This window comes from Pygocentrus nattereri, chromosome 28 (genome assembly GCF_015220715.1).
Source record: "Pygocentrus nattereri isolate fPygNat1 chromosome 28, fPygNat1.pri, whole genome shotgun sequence".
NCBI lineage: Eukaryota > Metazoa > Chordata > Actinopteri > Characiformes > Serrasalmidae > Pygocentrus > Pygocentrus nattereri.
The window spans coordinates 23,781,845-23,801,294 of NC_051238.1; the positions used below are offsets into that span (position 1 = coordinate 23,781,845).

The window sequence follows — 19,450 nt, forward strand, 5'->3', positions numbered from 1 at the left end:
GGTTATGAAATGAATGTCATTAAACTTTTCCTGAGGGATTTTTCAAGCCCACATACTCTCTGTTTACATATATATATATATATATATATATATATATATATATATATATATATATATATAAAAAAGCAAAGCTATTCAATTTGTTACTTGTTTTGCTTGGTACTGTCTTCTGCCCTGCAGGTGCCCATTTGAAAGACAGCTATCACAAATGTGTAGTGTCAGGGGAATTTTCTGCTTTGTGCAGAAACCACAACTAATTATCCTGGCTAATGAACATAACCAGATTTATAAATACTGCGTGTTACAACACATGACTGAACAAAGCCTGCTCCAGTTTAAGCCACTTAAAAATCTTAGATTAAGAACTTTTTTTTAATAGTGTGGTAGCTGTCACAAAGTTTTTAATGTTGTTGGCATGAAAACGGTACTGAATGTTGAGAATGAAAGAACCTAAGTCTGTATGTTGAGACACATTTTAGTTGTTTTTGCACTTTGTATGCATAGCTTGTTTATACTCCCAGGACATGAATGGTTCTGTCAAAAAATGTTGGAAAAAAGATCCAGCTAGAGCCCCATATTACTGCCCCACATGGGTAGGTAAAATAATAGATGCACCACTCAGATAGCAGATTTAATGTAGGTTAAGACGCTTGCGAATCTCATTTGGGGGTCCCCCCAGCAGTGAAAGAGTTGTCTGATGTTCTCTCGTTATAACTCTCCCAATGGGTTGTCATGGCGATGCACTCCAGCTGGAATGAATGAGGAGGATTAAATCCAATGCAGCCAAATACCTCAGGATATTTTCTATCATCCAGCATTTGCTTGCCCCACATTTGCCTAAGCAAATTAGCCGGCATTGTTTTTAGCTTCCCGTGAAAAGACCTCCATCTAGCCCATATAGAATAAGGAATATTTGTGTGTTTTTATTTTTATTTTTATTTATTTATTTATTTTAATCCCTTCCACAGTGTCAGCTTTGCATTGCAGTGTTTCACAAGTAACGTGATGATGTTATTTCATGTTATTTATGTGCAATCATGGGCTGTGAACCAGGTCTCACTCCACGTCTTTTCACATTTGTTTTTTGTTTAGTCTTATTTTCACTTCTCTGTTTATTGCTTGCAGCCTCACTGAGAAGGTCGTTTGGAGGGAGAGGTAGATGTGGGTTGCATAATTTGAATAGCTGTAGTGAGTACGGTGTTTTTAGAACCCCTGTGTACACACATGCACACTTTCTCTGTATTCCCTCTTACAAGCAGTTCCTTGTGTGAGACTGTGTAATGGAAAAACAGAATAGTGGGACACTCTTTTAAAAGTCTGCTGAGCATATTTACTGGATAATGTGGTGACCCGTTGGCACTGCATTATTGCAGTATGTCTGAAAACCTTTCTGAAGGCACGATTTAAGCAGGGTTGATGATAATAAGAAAGACTAAGGATAGAAAAAAAGTGTGGATGTTACCATGGAGGTGTGGTGGGATCGGAATTTTGGGGCCATGCTGTAGAGTATGTGAGCATGGCCCCCTTCTGTTTTCTCCCCTGGATGGAGAACATTTTGCAAAACATAAATTATTGCCCTAAAAAATGATAAAATGCATAAAAGCAAGAAAACTGTGCAAATATTTCATTAAGCAAGTAACTTGTGACTGACTAACTGACTGCTTAGGACAATGTCAGATGCTAGAGCACCATGTAATAAATGTTTCTCAGTAACTAAAATTTGCCCATTCAGGTAACAGAACTTGTATTTCCATGATTAAGTCCAGTAATAAATTAGGCGGGTTTTGTTGAAATATGCTCAGTAGTCTTTTTAAAAAACACGCAGTGATAATTTTGAATGTTTCAGAGCGCTCCACCCCTTTCACCCACCTTTTAATGTTAGGAGCACGCCTCTCCTCCCAACTAATCGATCAGTGAAATTACAGTGTCCTGTAACAACACAGTTAGTAGAGATGGCATGACTCAGCTTTTTCCTTTTCTAGTATGCACGCTGTCCATTTTATCAGCTCCACTTACCATATCGGTACACTTTGTAGCTGTACAGTGACAGATTGTAGTCTGTCTGATTCTCTGCATAATAGTTTTCTTTCCTTAACCCATTTGTCAGTGGTCAGTAGGTTGGGGGGAAAAAAGACACTGGAGGCAGGAGGACAGTACAGTGCAGACTTTAGGAGGAAAAAGCCAAAATGAAAGCAAAGCCAGATCTGAAATGTTTGGCCATTTAGAAGTGCAGGTCATCTTTTTTAGGTCCTGAAAAGAGGGATTCGCTCGTACCAGCGCAACACACACTAACATGAATGACAACTGCAGTGCTGAGAATGATCCAGTACCTAAATAACACCTGCTCAGTGGTGGTCCTGACCATTGTTGAAAGGTAGAAAGGGGGATAATAAAATATGCAGAGAGACAATCTGTAGATCTACAAAGTACACCTATATGATAAGTAGATATGATAAAGTCACACAGTGTAGATACAATGATACAGTGCATACGAGTGCATATAACAATCCAGTGATTTTTGTTTATCTACTAAGATTATAATTAAGCTATTTTCATTTGAAGCACTCAATATAGCAGAATAACATAACCAACATCAGATGTACTGTAAAAGGACACTGTTTAAAATAAAAGCATGATTGTGGTGTAATACTTAGTTAGCTCTGGCTTCTATTGTGTGACCTACTTTAGTGTGCTTTACAGTATTTTACCAGCAATTCTAGGCTTGTTGACTGAATCGGATTGGATTATTTCTTTTATACCTCTGACATCCGATCCAGCGTTTTCTGCTGGTATCAGCCGAATACTAGGCTTGGTGCCAGCTCTAAAGTTAATGATTATAATACAGCTTATGATAAATTAGTGAGATAAGTTACATTTAATATCATAAAATTTCGATGGACCGTGAGTCGCGGAGGCATTAACATCACATGCCTCCGACAGGCCGGCTAACGTCTAATGTGATCGGCACACACAGCCTGTTTATTCCGTGACATCCTCAGAGATTCAGCTCATCAAATTTACAGTAATGCCACTGTCCTGACTGAGAGGGTGCTTGCTGTTGATTGTGGTTTTGTAGGGGAAATTACCTCTATGCCCTGCCAGAATGGCCTAATGATGACTCGCCTGTTTCTGGTCTGAGCGTTTTTTTTTTTTTTTTTTTTTCCCCCCCTCTACACTGAGTCTCACTGCGGCAGCAGCAGCAGCAGCAGCTAGCCTCAGTTTGCCGTGCTGCAGATGCTGCCTGCTACTCCCCTCCCCGAGCAGCACAGCAAACCCACAGCCTAAGTACATGCTTCTTTTTATAACGCACCCCCACCCATTCCCTCATTTCCCCCCTCAAATTGGGTCATTCGCATCATTCTTACAGCTCATATCGCAGAGATCCTCACCACGTTCCTTTCGCACTCATTCTCAGTCCCTGACGCATTACTCCATAACGCTCAGGGGTTAGGAGTCCATCACGTCTCCGTTCCCCATTAAAACACTGCGCAGTCTCTGTGGTCGCTGCATGTTTGTCACAGAAACACTATTTTTTGCATCCATCAGCTGCTATTGTGCCATGTCACTGTCTTGCTGTGCCCTTGTTTGCCATGCATCTCAGTTTGGAGTTTCTTTAGCCGAGTGTTCCAAACATGCTGCTTGCTTCTGCCGTGAATGTTTGTTGTGAATGCTTGGTGATGTCAGTGATTACTTTCTCTTGCGACTTTCCTTGTGACTTTCTTGTGAAATGGTGAGTTTTGTGAACGTGAATGTACTGTGCATATGTCTTAAATACATTGAGCTGGACAAAGAGCAGTTAACGGCAAAGAGAAACCTCCTCGAGGTGCCTTGTATTAAATAAAAGTCTAACGGATGGGGTAACTGTCAGCAGTTACGACCTCTCATGCAAGTTTTTTTTTGTTACTTTTTAAATCATTACATGTTCTGTAAGTCTGCCACTTTGTTTGTCCATACTGTTTTCAGTTAACATTTACGAAATTGGTCCGTTATTCATTCACATCTTTTTTTGTTGACTTTGTTTGAACTAGTTATTGTCCAGATCATTGTGAGCATTTGTGGCATTTCCTTTTTTTGCTGCATTGTGTGCGAGCACCCTGAAACTCGAGTCGGCTGACTGGGGTTTCATCTTTTTAGGTCACCGGTGCTTCCTTTTAGTGCATGATTGTATGCACACCTCTCCACCTCTTTACCTGACGGTTTCATGTTTCTGCTAAACCAGGGTCTGTATCCTCCCCTGGCTGGAGGCGTTCCTCCGTGACCCCCCGCGTCACCACCTTCCCATGTCCAGGCTGCCAGCATGATATTGATCTTGGGGAGCGGGGCATTAGCATGCTCTTCCGCAACTTCACGTTGGAGAGCATCGTGGAACGTTACCGGCAGGCGGCCCGGGCCGCCGTGGCCATCATGTGCAACATGTGCAAGCCTCCTGTGCAGGAGGCCACCAAGAGCTGCATGGACTGCAAGGCCAGCTACTGCAACGAGTGCTTCAAGCTGCACCATCCCTGGGGAACGCCCAAAGCCCAGCATGAATATGTTGGGCCCACTACCAACTTCAGGCCAAAGGTGGGGCTTGCTACTCTAAATGCTGTCAAATGTGGGGGAATTTGTGGCTTTTTGCAGATCAGCTCAATTCTTAACACAAATTGCTTTCCTGCTTTGATATTTAATCAATTTACAGCCCACTTATTTTTGCTCAGGGATGTGAGAGTATATAATGTATATAATGGGCTGCACAAAATGCTAGTATTTTAAATATATTGCTACATGTTGCGTTTGTAATGCACCTTGCAATATATTTGAAAAATTTATATTGGTATATGGTTCAGTTTGCCCAAGATTTTTTACTATTGGACTACATGTAGGGATGCAGTAATATGGAAATTGTATGCTAATGCTGATATCTGATATTTTTCATGTACATATCTGTGAATGCTGATACATAAATATATATAACCTGCACAAATGGGGACGTCCTGGAACATCGTGGAGAAGAATACTTATTTTAGTGGGATATACAGAGAGTAAAATTAATAAAATGCAAACATTTTAGCACAGTAGCCTAAATATCACCTAAACACTCAATAAATACATCATACAGCAGTCCTTCATTATTTCATTCATTCATTTATTTTGTTAGTTTTTTTTTTTGCAAACAAATTTCTGCCAACTTCAATATCATCATGCATCCCTTATTAGATGAACAGCTTTTCCTAGATGGGGCTGTGATTGAACAGGACGCTCACAGCACAATAAATAGTGTGGTTAGAGGGCTCATTTGCACATTTTGCTATTATTGGTATATCAGAGGCCAGTTTCATGCTCAGTAATATGCGGTATATCGCCCAAACTTAGTTGGAATGCTGTCTCAATGCTAGACATGTGTGGAACGCTATCACTAGACGTGTTTATATTCAGTAATAAGATATTCAGCAGAGATGATATTTTGAAATACTGCCACTGCATCTTAGTCAAACAAGTTGTAGTTTCACCAGAGATTTTTCAGATAAACAGAGCAGCTTTGCTTTCACAAGCTCCAACTAGGCCGTGAGGTTCTGAGCGCTTTAATGTTTGTAGAGCTATTTTAGTGTATAATTGGTACCTTAACAGAAATCCCTTATATATATCCAACCACGTACTGGTACGTGGTAAGTTATGTACAGTTGAACTGTAAAATGACTTTGCAAATTTCACCAACTTTTTTGTTAGTCATCAGTTTAATCTGTGTTATACCTGTACAATTAAACCCATGTCTGGCAGGAGTGTGTGTTTAATCATTTGAACAGTTTATTTGTGGTTAACTAATCAAAACCATTATCAATATAATTATCAATATAATCTAGAATACTAATAATAGAAAGGAACAATAATTCTAAAAGTGTGTACTTAATTTACATGCACATTGACAAACAAACATGTATTATACATTGTACACTATGAACACTGGCCCGTTTATTTATATATTTTTATATATATATGAAACACAGCTTCTTCTGCTGCGCATATATATATATACATGTGCCGACAGCACATGACTGACATGTCCTTGAGCAAGACACCTAACCCCCAACTGCTCCCTGGGTGGGTGGATAGGGCTGCCCACCGCTCCGGGCAAGTGTGCTCACTGCCCCCTAGCGTGTGTGTCTTCACTAGTGTGTATGTGGTGTTTCACTTCACGGACGGGTTAAATGCGGAGGTGGAATTTCCCCGTTTGTGGGATTAATAAAGTATCACGTAGTTACCTAAGCATTCCTGGAAACATTTCTGTGGCTGACTTTGTTGTTTTTACCTTGTGGAACCTCATGGGTTATTATTATCTCCTGAGGTTAGTTGCAGCCTCTGGCATTTACTTCCCTTAAAATGTCTGAAATCGATTTCATATTATATTTATGTAGATTTCAATGCTTCCAGGTTAATGTTTACAAATAATTTGCTCTTATTTGTTTGATTGGTTTATGTTCCTAGCCTGGAATGAGCTTACAGTGTCTTGTTGAATGCAGGTGTTGATGTGTCCTGAACACGAGATGGAGAAGGTCAACATGTACTGTGAAGTGTGCCGTCGGCCAGTGTGTCACCTCTGCAAACTCGGCGGCTCTCATGCTAACCATAAAGTCACATCCATGAGCAGTGCCTACAAGATCCTTAAGGTACTCTGGTCCCGAGCTAACTGTGACACAAACAATGACTTTCTGGTGTTTTCTCAGCTAGGGCACTTTTCCAAACATGTCATGACCCATCGTATCTGTTCGTGAAGGTTTACAGTTTCCATTTTTCAACCTGCTAATAAAATATTGAGCGACGGTCTTGGCCTGCTTAGCAAATAATCAGGGGATCATGTTGCTTGTGAATAGATGGTAATGGGGCAACTCTGCATGCATGTATTTCTGTCAGCAAAGACCTCTTCTCCAGTTTTGGGCCGAGGTCAGTTCGTGAAGATTGCGGCCTATTTTGCCCTTAGTCTGAACTGCATAACTTTAGAACGCTAGTGCATGAGAGCCAGAGCCATGTATTTTTAATGTGATCAATTGTATGACTGTTTATCATTTTACTCATCTCTCTCAGCAGTATTGGGTGTTAGAACTGCCCGGGAATCTCAGGGGTAGTTGAGTTTTCCATCAAGTGTTCATGAAGCCTAATGGACTTTATATTTCTGTCATCAGGACAAGCTGTCGAAGAGTATCCATTACCTAATTAGTAAAGAGGACCAAGTGAGGAATCAGATTTCCGAGCTCGAGGTCTTGATTCATGAGACTGAGGTAAACGGTTTGTGCTTACTTTTGCTTTCTGCTGTTTAGTTTGGCTATTTTTTAGAGAGAGTCAGTCAGTGATGCTTAGAGGGTATCATAGTTCAGAGGTGGATAATATGATATTGTTATTGTGATAATTTATCATATTAGAGCACAAAATGCTTGTCTGAGCATATCATATCGATATCAGCATCACTTAGGATCGCTGACTAACCATGTTTTATTATAAATAATTAAATAGGGTGCAGTATGTGAAACGCTGGCTTAAACTGCTTCTAGTAGTGTTCTGATAATGAATTTTGAAATATAGCATCACTGGTCCTTTTTTTTTTTGCGCTGTTCCAACTTTAAAAAAACTTATGTATAGTGTGATGTATGTTGTGGATCATGATGGTATTGTATTGCTGCCATATCACCCACCCCTAGTGGGTATTTCTTTATATAAAATATAATTTATGAACTTGTTCATGCACATGTTTATATCCTGCTTGGACAGTGTTCTGTGGTATATTGCTGTATTGATTCCTGTCTGTACAAAATATTTTGTGTGATTTTATGTTGCCCCTCTGGCACTTTCAATGGAACACCTAATGAGATTTTGTAATGTTGGTGAAGTCTCTCAAGAGTTAGAAAAACAGTATGAAGGGTGTGGATTACTGAAGCCTTTTCACTATGAAAGTTGCTGTGGAAATCGGTATACAGAGTAAGCCTTTAATTGACATGTGTATAGTTGGTTGTTATGGCTTATTCATTGTTTTTCCTTAGCTGATGTTGAGAAATGCACGAAGTTACTTTTGTGAATTACTATTCTGACCTTCGTTGATGTAGGAAAGCGGACAGCTTGCAGAGAGACGGGCCAACGAACATTTTGAGCGTCTTTTCGAGACTCTCCAAGAAAAGAAGACTGAGATGTTGCGGTCCATCGAGCAGTCCAGGAACTGCCGCCTAGACAAGTTCAAGAGCCAGGTGGAGGAGTACCAGGGCATGCTGGAGAACAGTGGTTTAGTGGGTTATGCCCAGGAAGTCCTGAAAGAGACTGACCAGTCCTGCTTTGTTCAGACGGCTAAGCAGCTACATGTCAGGTTTGACAATGTTGTTGTGTTTTTTTTTTTTTTTTGTTTTTTTTTTCTTTTACTGACAAAGCCCTGCCACTCAATCACTTGAGTCAGTCATTGTGTTTACTTTGGACCACTCCGCAGACCTAATGAGGATAAAAAGCTGCTGTTCTTGCGCTGACAGAAGCTGCTTAGCAGGGGAAAGTAGTGTATCTTAAGGTCTTCGACACTGGAAACTGGCGATGTGCCTGTAAGCAAAGAGCTTTGCAGACTGACCCGCATGGGTGGATTTGGACCACACAGGCTCCTGAAACTCTGTGTTCCTCAATTTAATCCTTATAATTGATCTCCATTAACCAAAAAGCAGCTTTGAGCATGCACAGTCACTTTCCTATAAACTCTGTTGTCGCAAACTGTAATAGAAGGCTGATGATTATTTAATTAAAACAAAATTAGTTTTTATTTTTAAAAAAAAGTAATAAATTAAAATGGACATTTTCGGTAAATCATCAGTAATAAGCTCACAGTTTGCATGCCGATAAAGCCTATTTTAAATTCTCCTACTGGGCTTGTTTATAATAAGAAACAGAGCCAGCTTTCTGCGGTGTCTTTTTCGAATAAGGTGCTTTTGAATCTTGGAAATGCTGTACATGATTTGATATTGTTAACTCTGATTTACTTAATTAATTGTCCGCATAATCGGTTGATTACTGATATAACGAGTGGTGACGGCCCTAGTAAAGTAGTCCAAGCCAGAACAGCTGTCGTCAGGTCTGTCTTATCCATTGTGAATCACCTCGTCTTTTTTGGGTACAGGGTTCAGAAAGCCACAGAATCATTGAAGACCTTTCAGCCTGCAGCCAGCCCCTCATTTGATGAATTCTTCCTGGACACATCAAAGGAAGAGTCGTTGCTAAAAGAGCTTTCCTTTGGTGGAGGTAAGATTGAGACAGAGTCCTCACCAGACACTTTCACTCATTCCTTTGTGGGAGGTTGCTGTCGGTGTGGCTGCCACCAGAAGCTCTTTAATTGAATAAGCTGTTTAGAGGCTTATTATATCCTTGGATTTGGGCACTGAAAGTATTGGGAGCTTTTAGCCCAATCCCTTGCATAATGATTAGAATTCTAATGAAAAATGTGATCTAGTGTCCTGGGGAAAGACTACGGAAAGTTGTATCTTTTTTAAAAAAATATTCTTCATAACTACTTCATTATAAGATTTCTAAGATCATTATAAGATCAAAAATATTTTGAACTAGAAAGTAATAGAAAACTCAAATAACCTCTAGGTATTTAACATGGTGATGCTGGATGAATGGCCTTTTTGTCTCGTCCCCTGAAACGTTGTAACTGGAAGTGACTCTGGCCTTTCCGTTGAACTGTGCGAGGATCTCTATTCATTAGGGACAGCACCAGTGCGCTGTCCTTGAAGACTGGGGTCAGTCCTGTTGAGCATCAGCTCTCTGGGAATTAGAACAGAAAGAGGGAAAATAAGCTAAATAACGATAAATAAATTAGATTTTCACCAAACATGAAAGACTGTAGAGTATATGCTAGCGGAAAGTACCTAATAGTATTTTCCTGTCCATTATTGCGCTTTGAATGCAGTTATTTACTATTCTTTTTTTTAAGTATGAAGCCTATCACATCTGTTTTTATTTATTTTTTGGCTTGAGCACTGAGTGTAGTTTGCCAGTTCACAAGCTCTGCCTGATTTAGATTAAATTTCTCCAATTAACACTTGCTAAAACCTTGCTCTGAAGGGATTCGGTTTACATGGGGTCCTATGGCAGTTGACCCCATACAGGTGCCCCTTAGTGATTTTATTTGACCTCTGCAGTTCGCCACATTAGGTCTCTTGGCACATAACAAAGACCCTCCCCCAGATATCGAACACTTTCTGAATCGCAAAGTGAAAAATTTACTTTTGTTTTGGAAAAACGGATAAAACCGCAAGCCGGGAGAGAAGAGGAGAAAGAAAGTAAAATCAATGAGAAAAGCAAGATCTCTCAAGCTCATTAAAGGGGCTTGTGATTACAATGGCAAATATAGCATTACTTCATACATCACTCTTTTAAAAATAATGATGACTTGTATCACTGTCAGATCTAATGTTAAATTCTCATAAAATCAAATACGACCCTGTAGAAACTCGCTCATCCTTTGGTAATTGGATTGCCGTCCATTCTTACGGACATCCCTCTGATGACCCAAACTGCATTGGGCAATGACAAGATTGAATAATTTTAACATATCATTCAAATTGCAGCTCTTGTAATTTAAAAAATTTCACTTTGCAATTTCAAATTGCGATCTCCATGTAAAAATACTACTGGGAATGCTACCGATTGCCCATCAAAGAACTGCTGCCCAGTTTAGAGTTTGTACGTGGTGAAGAACCTGTGCTTACTGCAGGTTCTCTAATATAATGCTAATATAATGATTTACAACCCAGGAAGGGCTTTTAAATTAGCCGATTAATTGGATCAGACGTATATGGCAAGGAAAATGCAGGGCAGGAGTAACACAGGTCAAGGATTTGGGAACCACTGACCTACATTTAAAACTTTATCTTAGTAATATCCATAAAAAGGCTTTTGTGCTTGGACTTGGATGCACATGGATGATCAATGATCAGAATTTTCAAAAATGTTTGCCTTTCTAAATATGAACTGTGATGAAATAATTTTGTGACCGAAAAATTGTCTGCACATCAGACCTTATTAAGAGGGTCATAACTTTCCAGTGAGTCAGCTTGTGTTTGCTAATGCCTCTAATGGCTATAAATGGACAGAGTGCACTCAGTATATGGAGCAGTGCAGGCTGCAATTGATTGAAGGAAAAAGCAGACAAGGCACAAAGTAGCCACCCCTTCCATCTCAACACTGCATCACTGATTAGAATGGCCTTCCATAGTGCTGAAGAAGGCTTTAAATGCTTCCAGTTTAGGACACTTTCTTAGCTTCCAGCTCTTTAAAACCGTTTGTATTTTTTGCCATGTTTTTTAGTGCTGTAATCTCGTGGCAAGAGAAGACAAGGCTCCTTCCCTGTTGTGTGGCTTAATGCATCCCCTGTTCTGATCAATAGCTTATTATTCAGGAAGAAGCCTTTCAGGCTGTGTGCCTGAAGGCTTGGCAGGCTTTCTGTCCGTGACAGGCCGTGTTTCCACGGTGACAGCCCCCGTTCGTCCTTTCCCCCCGAATCCACATCGATTCTCCTGTTTGTGATAGTTATGCTTAAGGTTCTAACAAACCTTGAACTCTCTGCATCTTTTTACTGAAGAGTGAACTGTATTTGTGAAAGTTTAAAACAATGTAAGTGACGTGTTTTGGTTAAAAAAGGACCCAGTTTAGGCCCAAAATAAGGCAATACAATAAGCAAATTGCATTAAGGCTACATGCCTAAATCACAAATCTGACATCAAACCATTTTAAATGTTAAGTGATGACAAATAGACTTGCTTATGTGGTATCTGACTCTTTCTGAAATTTCTGAAATACGATGTCTTTAAAAACAACCTGATTTCAGGTTGGCTGCAACTGCTGTTTTATAGGTACATCATAGTTTTGCCAGCTCCTACATTTATCTACTATTATTGTATTATTATTATTATTATTATTATTTTTTTTTTTCCTGAGGCCCACTTATGGGGTTTGTGTGATGATTTATTATTTTTTTTTATTTATTCCCCTCATAGTAGAAATATATTATGTGGCCATATTTCAACCTCTTTTTATGTCTTCGACTTAAACAGGCTGTTTTTGTTACTGTGCCTTTAAGACTGAGCAGTCTGAGCTGAAACTGCTCACAACTTCGGCTGGAATAGGCAGAGCTAAACCTCTGTCACCTGAATAGGTGGACATATGTAGACGAGTTGTTTTCACAGCAGTAAATATAAATGTTTTTGTGTCTTGGTTTCCTTATGTGCACTGTATGGCCTGAGGTAAACAGTGAAACTTTAGCAATGCATACATCAAACTCTTATTTTAAAAAGTGTGTGATGACATACTGGACGGTCTTGTTACAGTAAAAGCAAAGTCTCATGACTAACACACATCCTTCACAAATTGTGGGTAGAAATCAATGTCTAATACTTTTCACGTACATTTTTCAGAGTAAAATAAATATGTCATAAAATATTTTGAAATATCAGTCCTGTTTAAACATCTGTCTAATACTTTTTTTTTTTTTAACTTGTGCTTATCTACTAATATGATTCCGATGCTATTTTGTGTCCATAAAAATATTTTCCCCTGTTTTGGGACTACTTTTGCATCAGGAAATGCCATGTTTTTGCATTTAAGTTTGGTTTTAGTTTGTGAATTCAGCTCGCATGAGGGTTAAATCAGGTTTTTTTTAATGTGTTTATATAAAAGGCAGCTCTGGCCTGCATCTGCCTGTCATTCTTAAGCTTTTGAACTCTTTGCTCCTCAGTTCCAGATCCTCCTATGATTGACCTGTCTCAGAGTCGTGTGTATAATGAGGGACTGATCCACTGGAGGCTCCCTGAAGACTCTCTGCCCACAGATCACCATGTTCTCGAGTACAAGAAGGTGGCTACGGAAGATGAGGCAAAGAGCAAGTGGCAGATGAGTGACCATGTGTATGGCTCCAGCACAGTGGTGTGTGATCTAGACCGTTACTGCCGCTATGCCTTCAGAGTGCGGAGCTGCCGTAATGGCGTTTACAGCCCTTACAGCCCCGAGGTGTCTTTCCATACCCCTCCTGCTCCAGGTAAACGATTGGTCAGTCGAGAATGTTGTAGTTAATGGTTCAATACCATTGCAGCGCTGGTAGCAAGCCAGAAATAAATAGACGTCAATTTGTAAGTGAGCCGATAGATGTATGTGTAACCGTTGAGATGTATAGAATAAGCTTAACTTATGTCTGGCCTGTGTGCAACAGAACAAATCCTTTTGAGGAATGTGCTGGTTCTATGTTAATCCTGCACTATTTCAACAGAATGCTAGTACTCTAGTGGTGACCCTTCAGCGTATTATGATAAACGAATTGAAAACGTATTTGCCAATCAGTTATTTAAGATGGTAAAAGACTGGCCTTCATCATTTAGACCAAAATATCTTTTGTTGGATTGCCTTGATTCATCAAAACACCTACAGAAGCACCAATCTGGAAATGTGATCGGTCATGTTGCTCAACAAAAACGCTGTGATTGGTTAGAGGGCTCATTTGAATATTGCAGCCATCTTCGTTGCCATTGTAAAAAAGGTCAATATCACGGTAATGATAAACAAACTGTATATTGTAGTAGTAGTAGTAGTAATAATAATAATAATAATAATAATAATAAAGTGTACATTGAAATGCTGTAAGCTAAATGTTTTCTGAGAACATTAAAAGTTATTAAATGATGTACTGCAATTAACTATTGATATTTATGGTAATTTATTGATGACCTCTAACTTCAAAAATGTTACTAGGACCTCTTCTTGCTATTCAGTTTTCTCAGTCATTGTGGAGTTTTCCACAGCTCTGTTTATCATTCTGTATACATTTCAAATTACTGTATCAACTATAAAGTTGTACATGTATCTTTTTAACATATTTTAATTCAATCAAAAACAATGGTTTCAAACTAGACTAAACAAGTCTAGACTGCTTTAATTTGTATATTTTATATCTCTTCATAAGGGACCGCTCTAATATGTTGACTGCTGACTGAACATATGGTATGCGGTGGTTGTACTGCTGAGCCACTAGGACCTCAAACCTCCTGGGATTTTTATTATAAGCTTTTTTCGTCTCTTTTTGGGTCCGTCTGTGTAATTGGTGCACAGATTCTGAGGAGATTATCAAATAAACACACCGCCCTTTGATCAAAGCCTGTGTTGATGCATCAGTACCGTTTGTAAAGCCTGCATGTCATTTTTACCAGTTTATCACCACAATAGATCTCATTAGCTTTACCTCTGATTGAGTCTGCCAGCGTTTGTTTGCTTAGACCAGCAGAGCGTGTTGCAGGCTTGGCTGTAGTCTTTTAGCCTTCGCTTCTGTCATTATGTTAACGAAGGCCGTATTTAAACGATTTTAAGCTGCTGTCAAAACGCGGCGACATCCGAGCCTATGCGTCTCTCCCGCTCCTCAATTAATGTCAGCGTGACTGACACTGCTTTCCATTCATTTGTGCGAATCCATCAGAACTGTGCGTATTGTTTTTCTGTTTTTGTTCTGCCTCGTCGTGCTCTTTTAGCACGGAGCTGGAGGAAGGCCCAGTCTAAATGAACTCCGATTCAGTCTAGCATTCCTCTGTTCTGTGGTACGTGAAGCGGCGAATGCACTGTGTGTTATTAATGAGGTGGAATTATGGGTCAATGCAACACAGGGGAAATATCTGCTATCTTGTCTCCAACGTTTGCTTCTTGCCTCAACGCTGATGCTTTGATCCCATGTAAAAACAGCAATTGGGGGGAAAAAAGCAGAAATAAGACAACTGTAAAAACAGGAAGAAAAATAAATGATCGTGATTACTTTAGAGTAATACAGATTACCGTTATAAAATCGGCCCAGTCTATGAATCGTGTTTTTACAGTCTTATTGTAGCACTAGAGAAGATGGGGGGGGAAAAAAAAGCTTATTTCATTTACAAGCCAGATAATAAAAAAAGCTTATATAACCCAAGTCGATGCCGTGGCTCTAGAGATACTATAGCTCATTATTGATATTTCCTTAGGGGAGTGACTAGTCTTGACTAAAGAGAGATGAATTCATCACTGCGATTCTGGCAGCATCTCAACGAAAAGAAGGCTGTCTTTTTGTCATCAGCTTGTTTTTCATGTGTGTATGGTATCAGAACAGTGTGCTATAAATAAATGACTTTCTATTTTTGTGAGGTGAGCAAATATTAGACGACTTCTGATGACAAATCACACGATACACCTAAAGTACTATGCAAAAGTAAGAGACCACCCTTCGCTTATTTAATGTTCTGTAAAAAAAAAAAATTATTAAGAACAAATAACAGCTTTTTCAGTTAGTTTGTCCACCGTTTGCCTGTTTTGCAATTTCCATTCTTTTCAAAAGTCTTGCTTTCAGTTTTTAAAAGAAATGAAATAAATCCAAAGTTGGTTGCATTTTCTTCTTCTCGTGAGCCATCCATCCATCCATCCATCCATCCATCCATCCATCCATCCATCCATCCATCCATCTATCCATCCATCCATCCTCTAAGCCGCTTCTTCCTCAGGGTCGTGGGGGGGTTTGGTGCTGGAGCCTATCCCAGCGGTCATCGGGCAGGATACACCATGGACAGGTCGCCAGTCCATTGCAGGGCAGACAGACAGAGACAGACAGTCACTCACACCCAGGGGCAATTTAGCATGTCCAATTGGCCTGACTGCATATCTTTGGACTGTGGGAGGAAACCGGAGAAGCCGGAGGAAACCCACGCAGACACGGGGAGAACATGCAAACTCCACACAGAGAAGACCCCGGTCACCCGGCCAGGGAATTGAACCCAGGACCTCCTCGCTGTGAGGCGACAGCGCTACCCACCACTTTTTTAAAAAATCTATTATCTTTTCTCTATAACGGCTTCTTTACATATGCACACTATTTTAGACCTGTAGGATTGAGTTGTCTGACAATGAAAGGATGGACAAACAACTGTGGCTTTTTCCAGATCTGAAGCAAGAGTGGAGCTTGATTTTTGTCCTACATCTCAAAGTTGAAAACTAAGTATTGTCTACCTTCAGTTATGGTGCTCTACCAGGTTTGCGTTTATTAGGACTGTCATTTTCTCTATAATTTTAAGACTTTTTTTGAACTCCAGGTTTGGAAACACTTGCTTTTGCATCTGATCTCCTCAGAAATATCTTGTACTCAATGGCTGTTTTGATGGAAATTAAATAAACGAAGGGTGTGTCTGACGTGTAAACAGTGCTATAGAAGTCAAATCTGACAAATAGTATGTAAAGTGACAGTCAACAATACTCAATACTTACTTTCACAAAAATACTTAAAGATGACTATTTTGGTTCCTTTTCAGTGTTTGGCTTCTTGTTTAATGAGAAGTGTGGATTCAGCGTAGAGCGGTTGCAGTTGAGCAAGAGGAGAGACTCTGTGGAGAGTGTGGCTGGCATGGCCTTCCTGCTGGCTGCTGATCGTGTCCAGACAGGAAGTTATATATGTCTTGACTACATTGTTGGCGACACTGGCATCTCGCATGGCCGCCACTACTGGGCTTTCCGTGTTGATCCAAGCTCTTACATGGTGAAAGTGGGCGTGGCATCAGACTCCAAGCTGATTGAGTGGTTCCATAACCCCCGTGACACCAGCAGCCCAAGGTAAGAGCAAGACGGTATATACCTGATCTTACACACTCAAATATAGCTTTTCAGTCTCTTCTGTATCTCTGATTTATCATGCTTTGTGGAAAACGATCAAAACTAGGCATCTTGGTGCTTCCCATCAGAGTGATTGACACCAAGTTTGGAGAGCCTTTGCTTGTTTGAACCAATCTGGTGTGCAGTATAAATAGAGCTCAGTACAATCATTTTTAACATTTAACATATCAAAAATCAACTTTTACAACTTTATAACTGAAAATTGTATAGAACCAGGAATTATATGCATAACTGATAGTGTGCATGGCGCAAACATAAATACACTATTGGCAAATGTTTTCACTCACCCATCCAAATCATTGAATTTAGGTGTTCCAGTCACTTCCATGGTCACAGGTGTATAAAGCTGAGCCCCTAGGCCTGCAGACTGCTTCTACAGACATTAGTGAAAGAATGGGTCGCTCTCAGGAGCTCAGTGAATTCCAGCGTGGTACCGTGATCGGACGCCACCTGTGCAGCAAGTCCAGTCGTGAAATTTCCTCACTACTAAATATTCCACAGTCCACTGTCAGTGGGATTATAACAAAGTGGAAGCGATTGGGAACGACAGCAACTCAGCCACGAAGTGGTCGGCCATGTAAAATGACAGAGCGGGTTCAGCGGATGCTGAGGGGTATAGTGCACAGAGGTCACCAACTTTCTGCAGAGTCAATCACTACAGACCTCCAAACTTCATGTGGCCTTCAGATTAGCTCAATAACAGCGTAGTGAGCTTCATGTAATGGGTTTCCATGGCCGAGCAGCTACATCCAAGCCTTACATCACCAAGCACAATGCAAAGTGTCAAATGCAGTGGTGTAAAGCGCCGCCACTGGGCTCTAGAGCAGTGGAGACGTGTTCTCTGGAGTGACCAATCACGCTTCTCTGTCTGGAAATCCGATGGACCAGTCTGGGTTTGGTGGTTGCCAAGAGAACGGTACTTGTCTGACTGCATTGTGCCAAGTGTGAAGTTTGGTTAAGGGGGTGCTGGGCTCGGCCCCTTGGTTCCAGTGAAAGGAGCTCTTAATACTTCAGCAGACCAAGAGATTTTGGACAATTTTGTGCTCCCAACTTTGTGGGAACAGTTCGGGGACGACCCATTCCTGTTCCAACATGACTGCGCACCAGTGCACAAAGCAGGTACATAAAGACACGGATGAGCGAGTTTGGTGTGGAAGAACTTGACTGGGATGAATTAGGGGTGAATTAGAAGAATGGTCAAAATTTCCCATAAATGCTCCTAAACCTTGTGGAAAGACTTCCCAGAAGAGGTGAAGCTGTTATAGCTGCAAAGGGTGGGCCGACATCATATTAAACCCTATGGATTAAGAATGGGAGGTCACTCAAGTTCATATGCGTGTGAAGGCATGCGAATACTTTTGGAAATGTAGTGTATATTGACATTAGCATAATAATACAATGCACATATTAAAGCATGTCTTTTTTCCCTGTATAGAAAAACAGTGTTGCAAGAGACCACCATATTGAATTCTGAATTTTGTGTGTCTTTATTTTATTTGCATTGTATTTTGGTTTGAACTGAACTCTTCCGCAAAGTAGACTTACAGAAGGATATTTGATGCTTGAATGCTGATTGTAGTGTTATTACGGTTAAACTTCTTCACGGAAAGTTTGTTGAACAATGCAGAATTTAATTCTAATTAAAATTGCAGCTCTTGCGATGTGCAGCTCTTTCAAATAGTGCTTTTGATATAACAATCATTCAGATCTACATCTACATCAGCAAATGGACCGTTGTGGAATAAAATGGCCTTGGGAGCAGATCAGTCTTTGATTGGGCTAAATTTAGGGACCTACTGACGGGGATCATCTATCTAAGGATGTTATCTGTTCAGTTTGGGCACATCTGATTAGTTTGCTCATGCTAACCTATACATTCTTTACAGGTACGACCATGATAGTGGGCATGACAGTGGCAGTGAGGACACCTGCTATGACCTCTCGCAGCCCTTCACTCTGGTCACCATGGGCATGGGTAAGCTTTTCATCCCCAAAGCCTCCATCACGGCCTCGGCGGGCGATCACGGCAATCGCGTGCTACCCTTGCCTCAGCGCATCGGAGTGTGCCTCGACTACGATGCCGGCCGGGTGTTCTTCTACGACGCCGACACCATGCGCTGCCTGTACGAGAGGCAGGTGGACTGCTCCGGCACCATGTACCCTGCTTTTGGCCTCATGGGCGGAGGAGCTGTCCACCTGGAGGAATTCATCACAGCCAAGCGGCTGTCCTACATGTGAAATCTCGCTGTTGGCATCCAAGTCTGCCCACCATCTGCCCTCGTGCTGATCTGTCTCTATCCGCTTCCGCTGGCTTATTTGTCCCTGGCTTCCAATAGGTCACGAAATGTAGCTTTTGTGTGCAAAACACCTGTTTCTATATCCAGCCAAGAGTAACCTGACAAACCTTGCTTCAGTGCCTTTGTGCCTTTTATGAGATCAACTAAGCAGGTGCTTAATTCTAATGTTATCGTTATAACACATCAGGTTTTGATCAGCACTCGTATGGCAATGCAGAATATCACGATACACCTTAATACGATGCAGAACCTCACTGTTTTTGCTCTTGTGAAAACGATTGTCTGAACAAGTACGATGCGGTATGAATCGTACATGTTGCACATGATTAACTTATTTGGCACTACCTTATACCTGTGCACTAACAATAACTGGTTTTGTGAACTGTTCTGATTGTAGTAACACTTGCAACACTATTACCTGGGCTGACTTTTTCTCTTGCTAAGACTGTTGAGAATGATCTGCTAAATAAACTATTTGCAATGAAATCTAA

At 40.6% G+C, this 19,450-nt stretch overlaps 1 protein-coding gene across 5 annotated transcripts in view; it reads left to right on the forward strand.

Moving 5' to 3' along the window:
• trim36 (tripartite motif containing 36) overlaps positions 1–19,450 on the forward strand; it is a 31,638-nt gene extending 12,188 nt beyond the window's left edge. For 3 of the 5 annotated variants that reach the window (XM_037535953.1, XM_037535954.1, XM_037535955.1), the window contains 9 exons: positions 3,181–3,285; positions 4,220–4,563; positions 6,498–6,644; positions 7,158–7,253; positions 8,073–8,326; positions 9,116–9,237; positions 12,734–13,033; positions 16,305–16,602; positions 18,549–19,450. In XM_037535953.1, coding sequence (XP_037391850.1) covers positions 3,181–3,285; positions 4,220–4,563; positions 6,498–6,644; positions 7,158–7,253; positions 8,073–8,326; positions 9,116–9,237; positions 12,734–13,033; positions 16,305–16,602; positions 18,549–18,900 — 2,018 coding nt within the window. In that variant the 3' untranslated portion in view covers positions 18,901–19,450. Of the gene's footprint in view, positions 1–1,125; positions 1,156–3,180; positions 3,286–4,219; positions 4,564–6,497; positions 6,645–7,157; positions 7,254–8,072; positions 8,327–9,115; positions 9,238–12,733; positions 13,034–16,304; positions 16,603–18,548 lie in introns of all 5 variants that reach the window. The other 2 variants (XM_037535956.1, XM_017710223.2) reach the window with 2 other exon arrangements.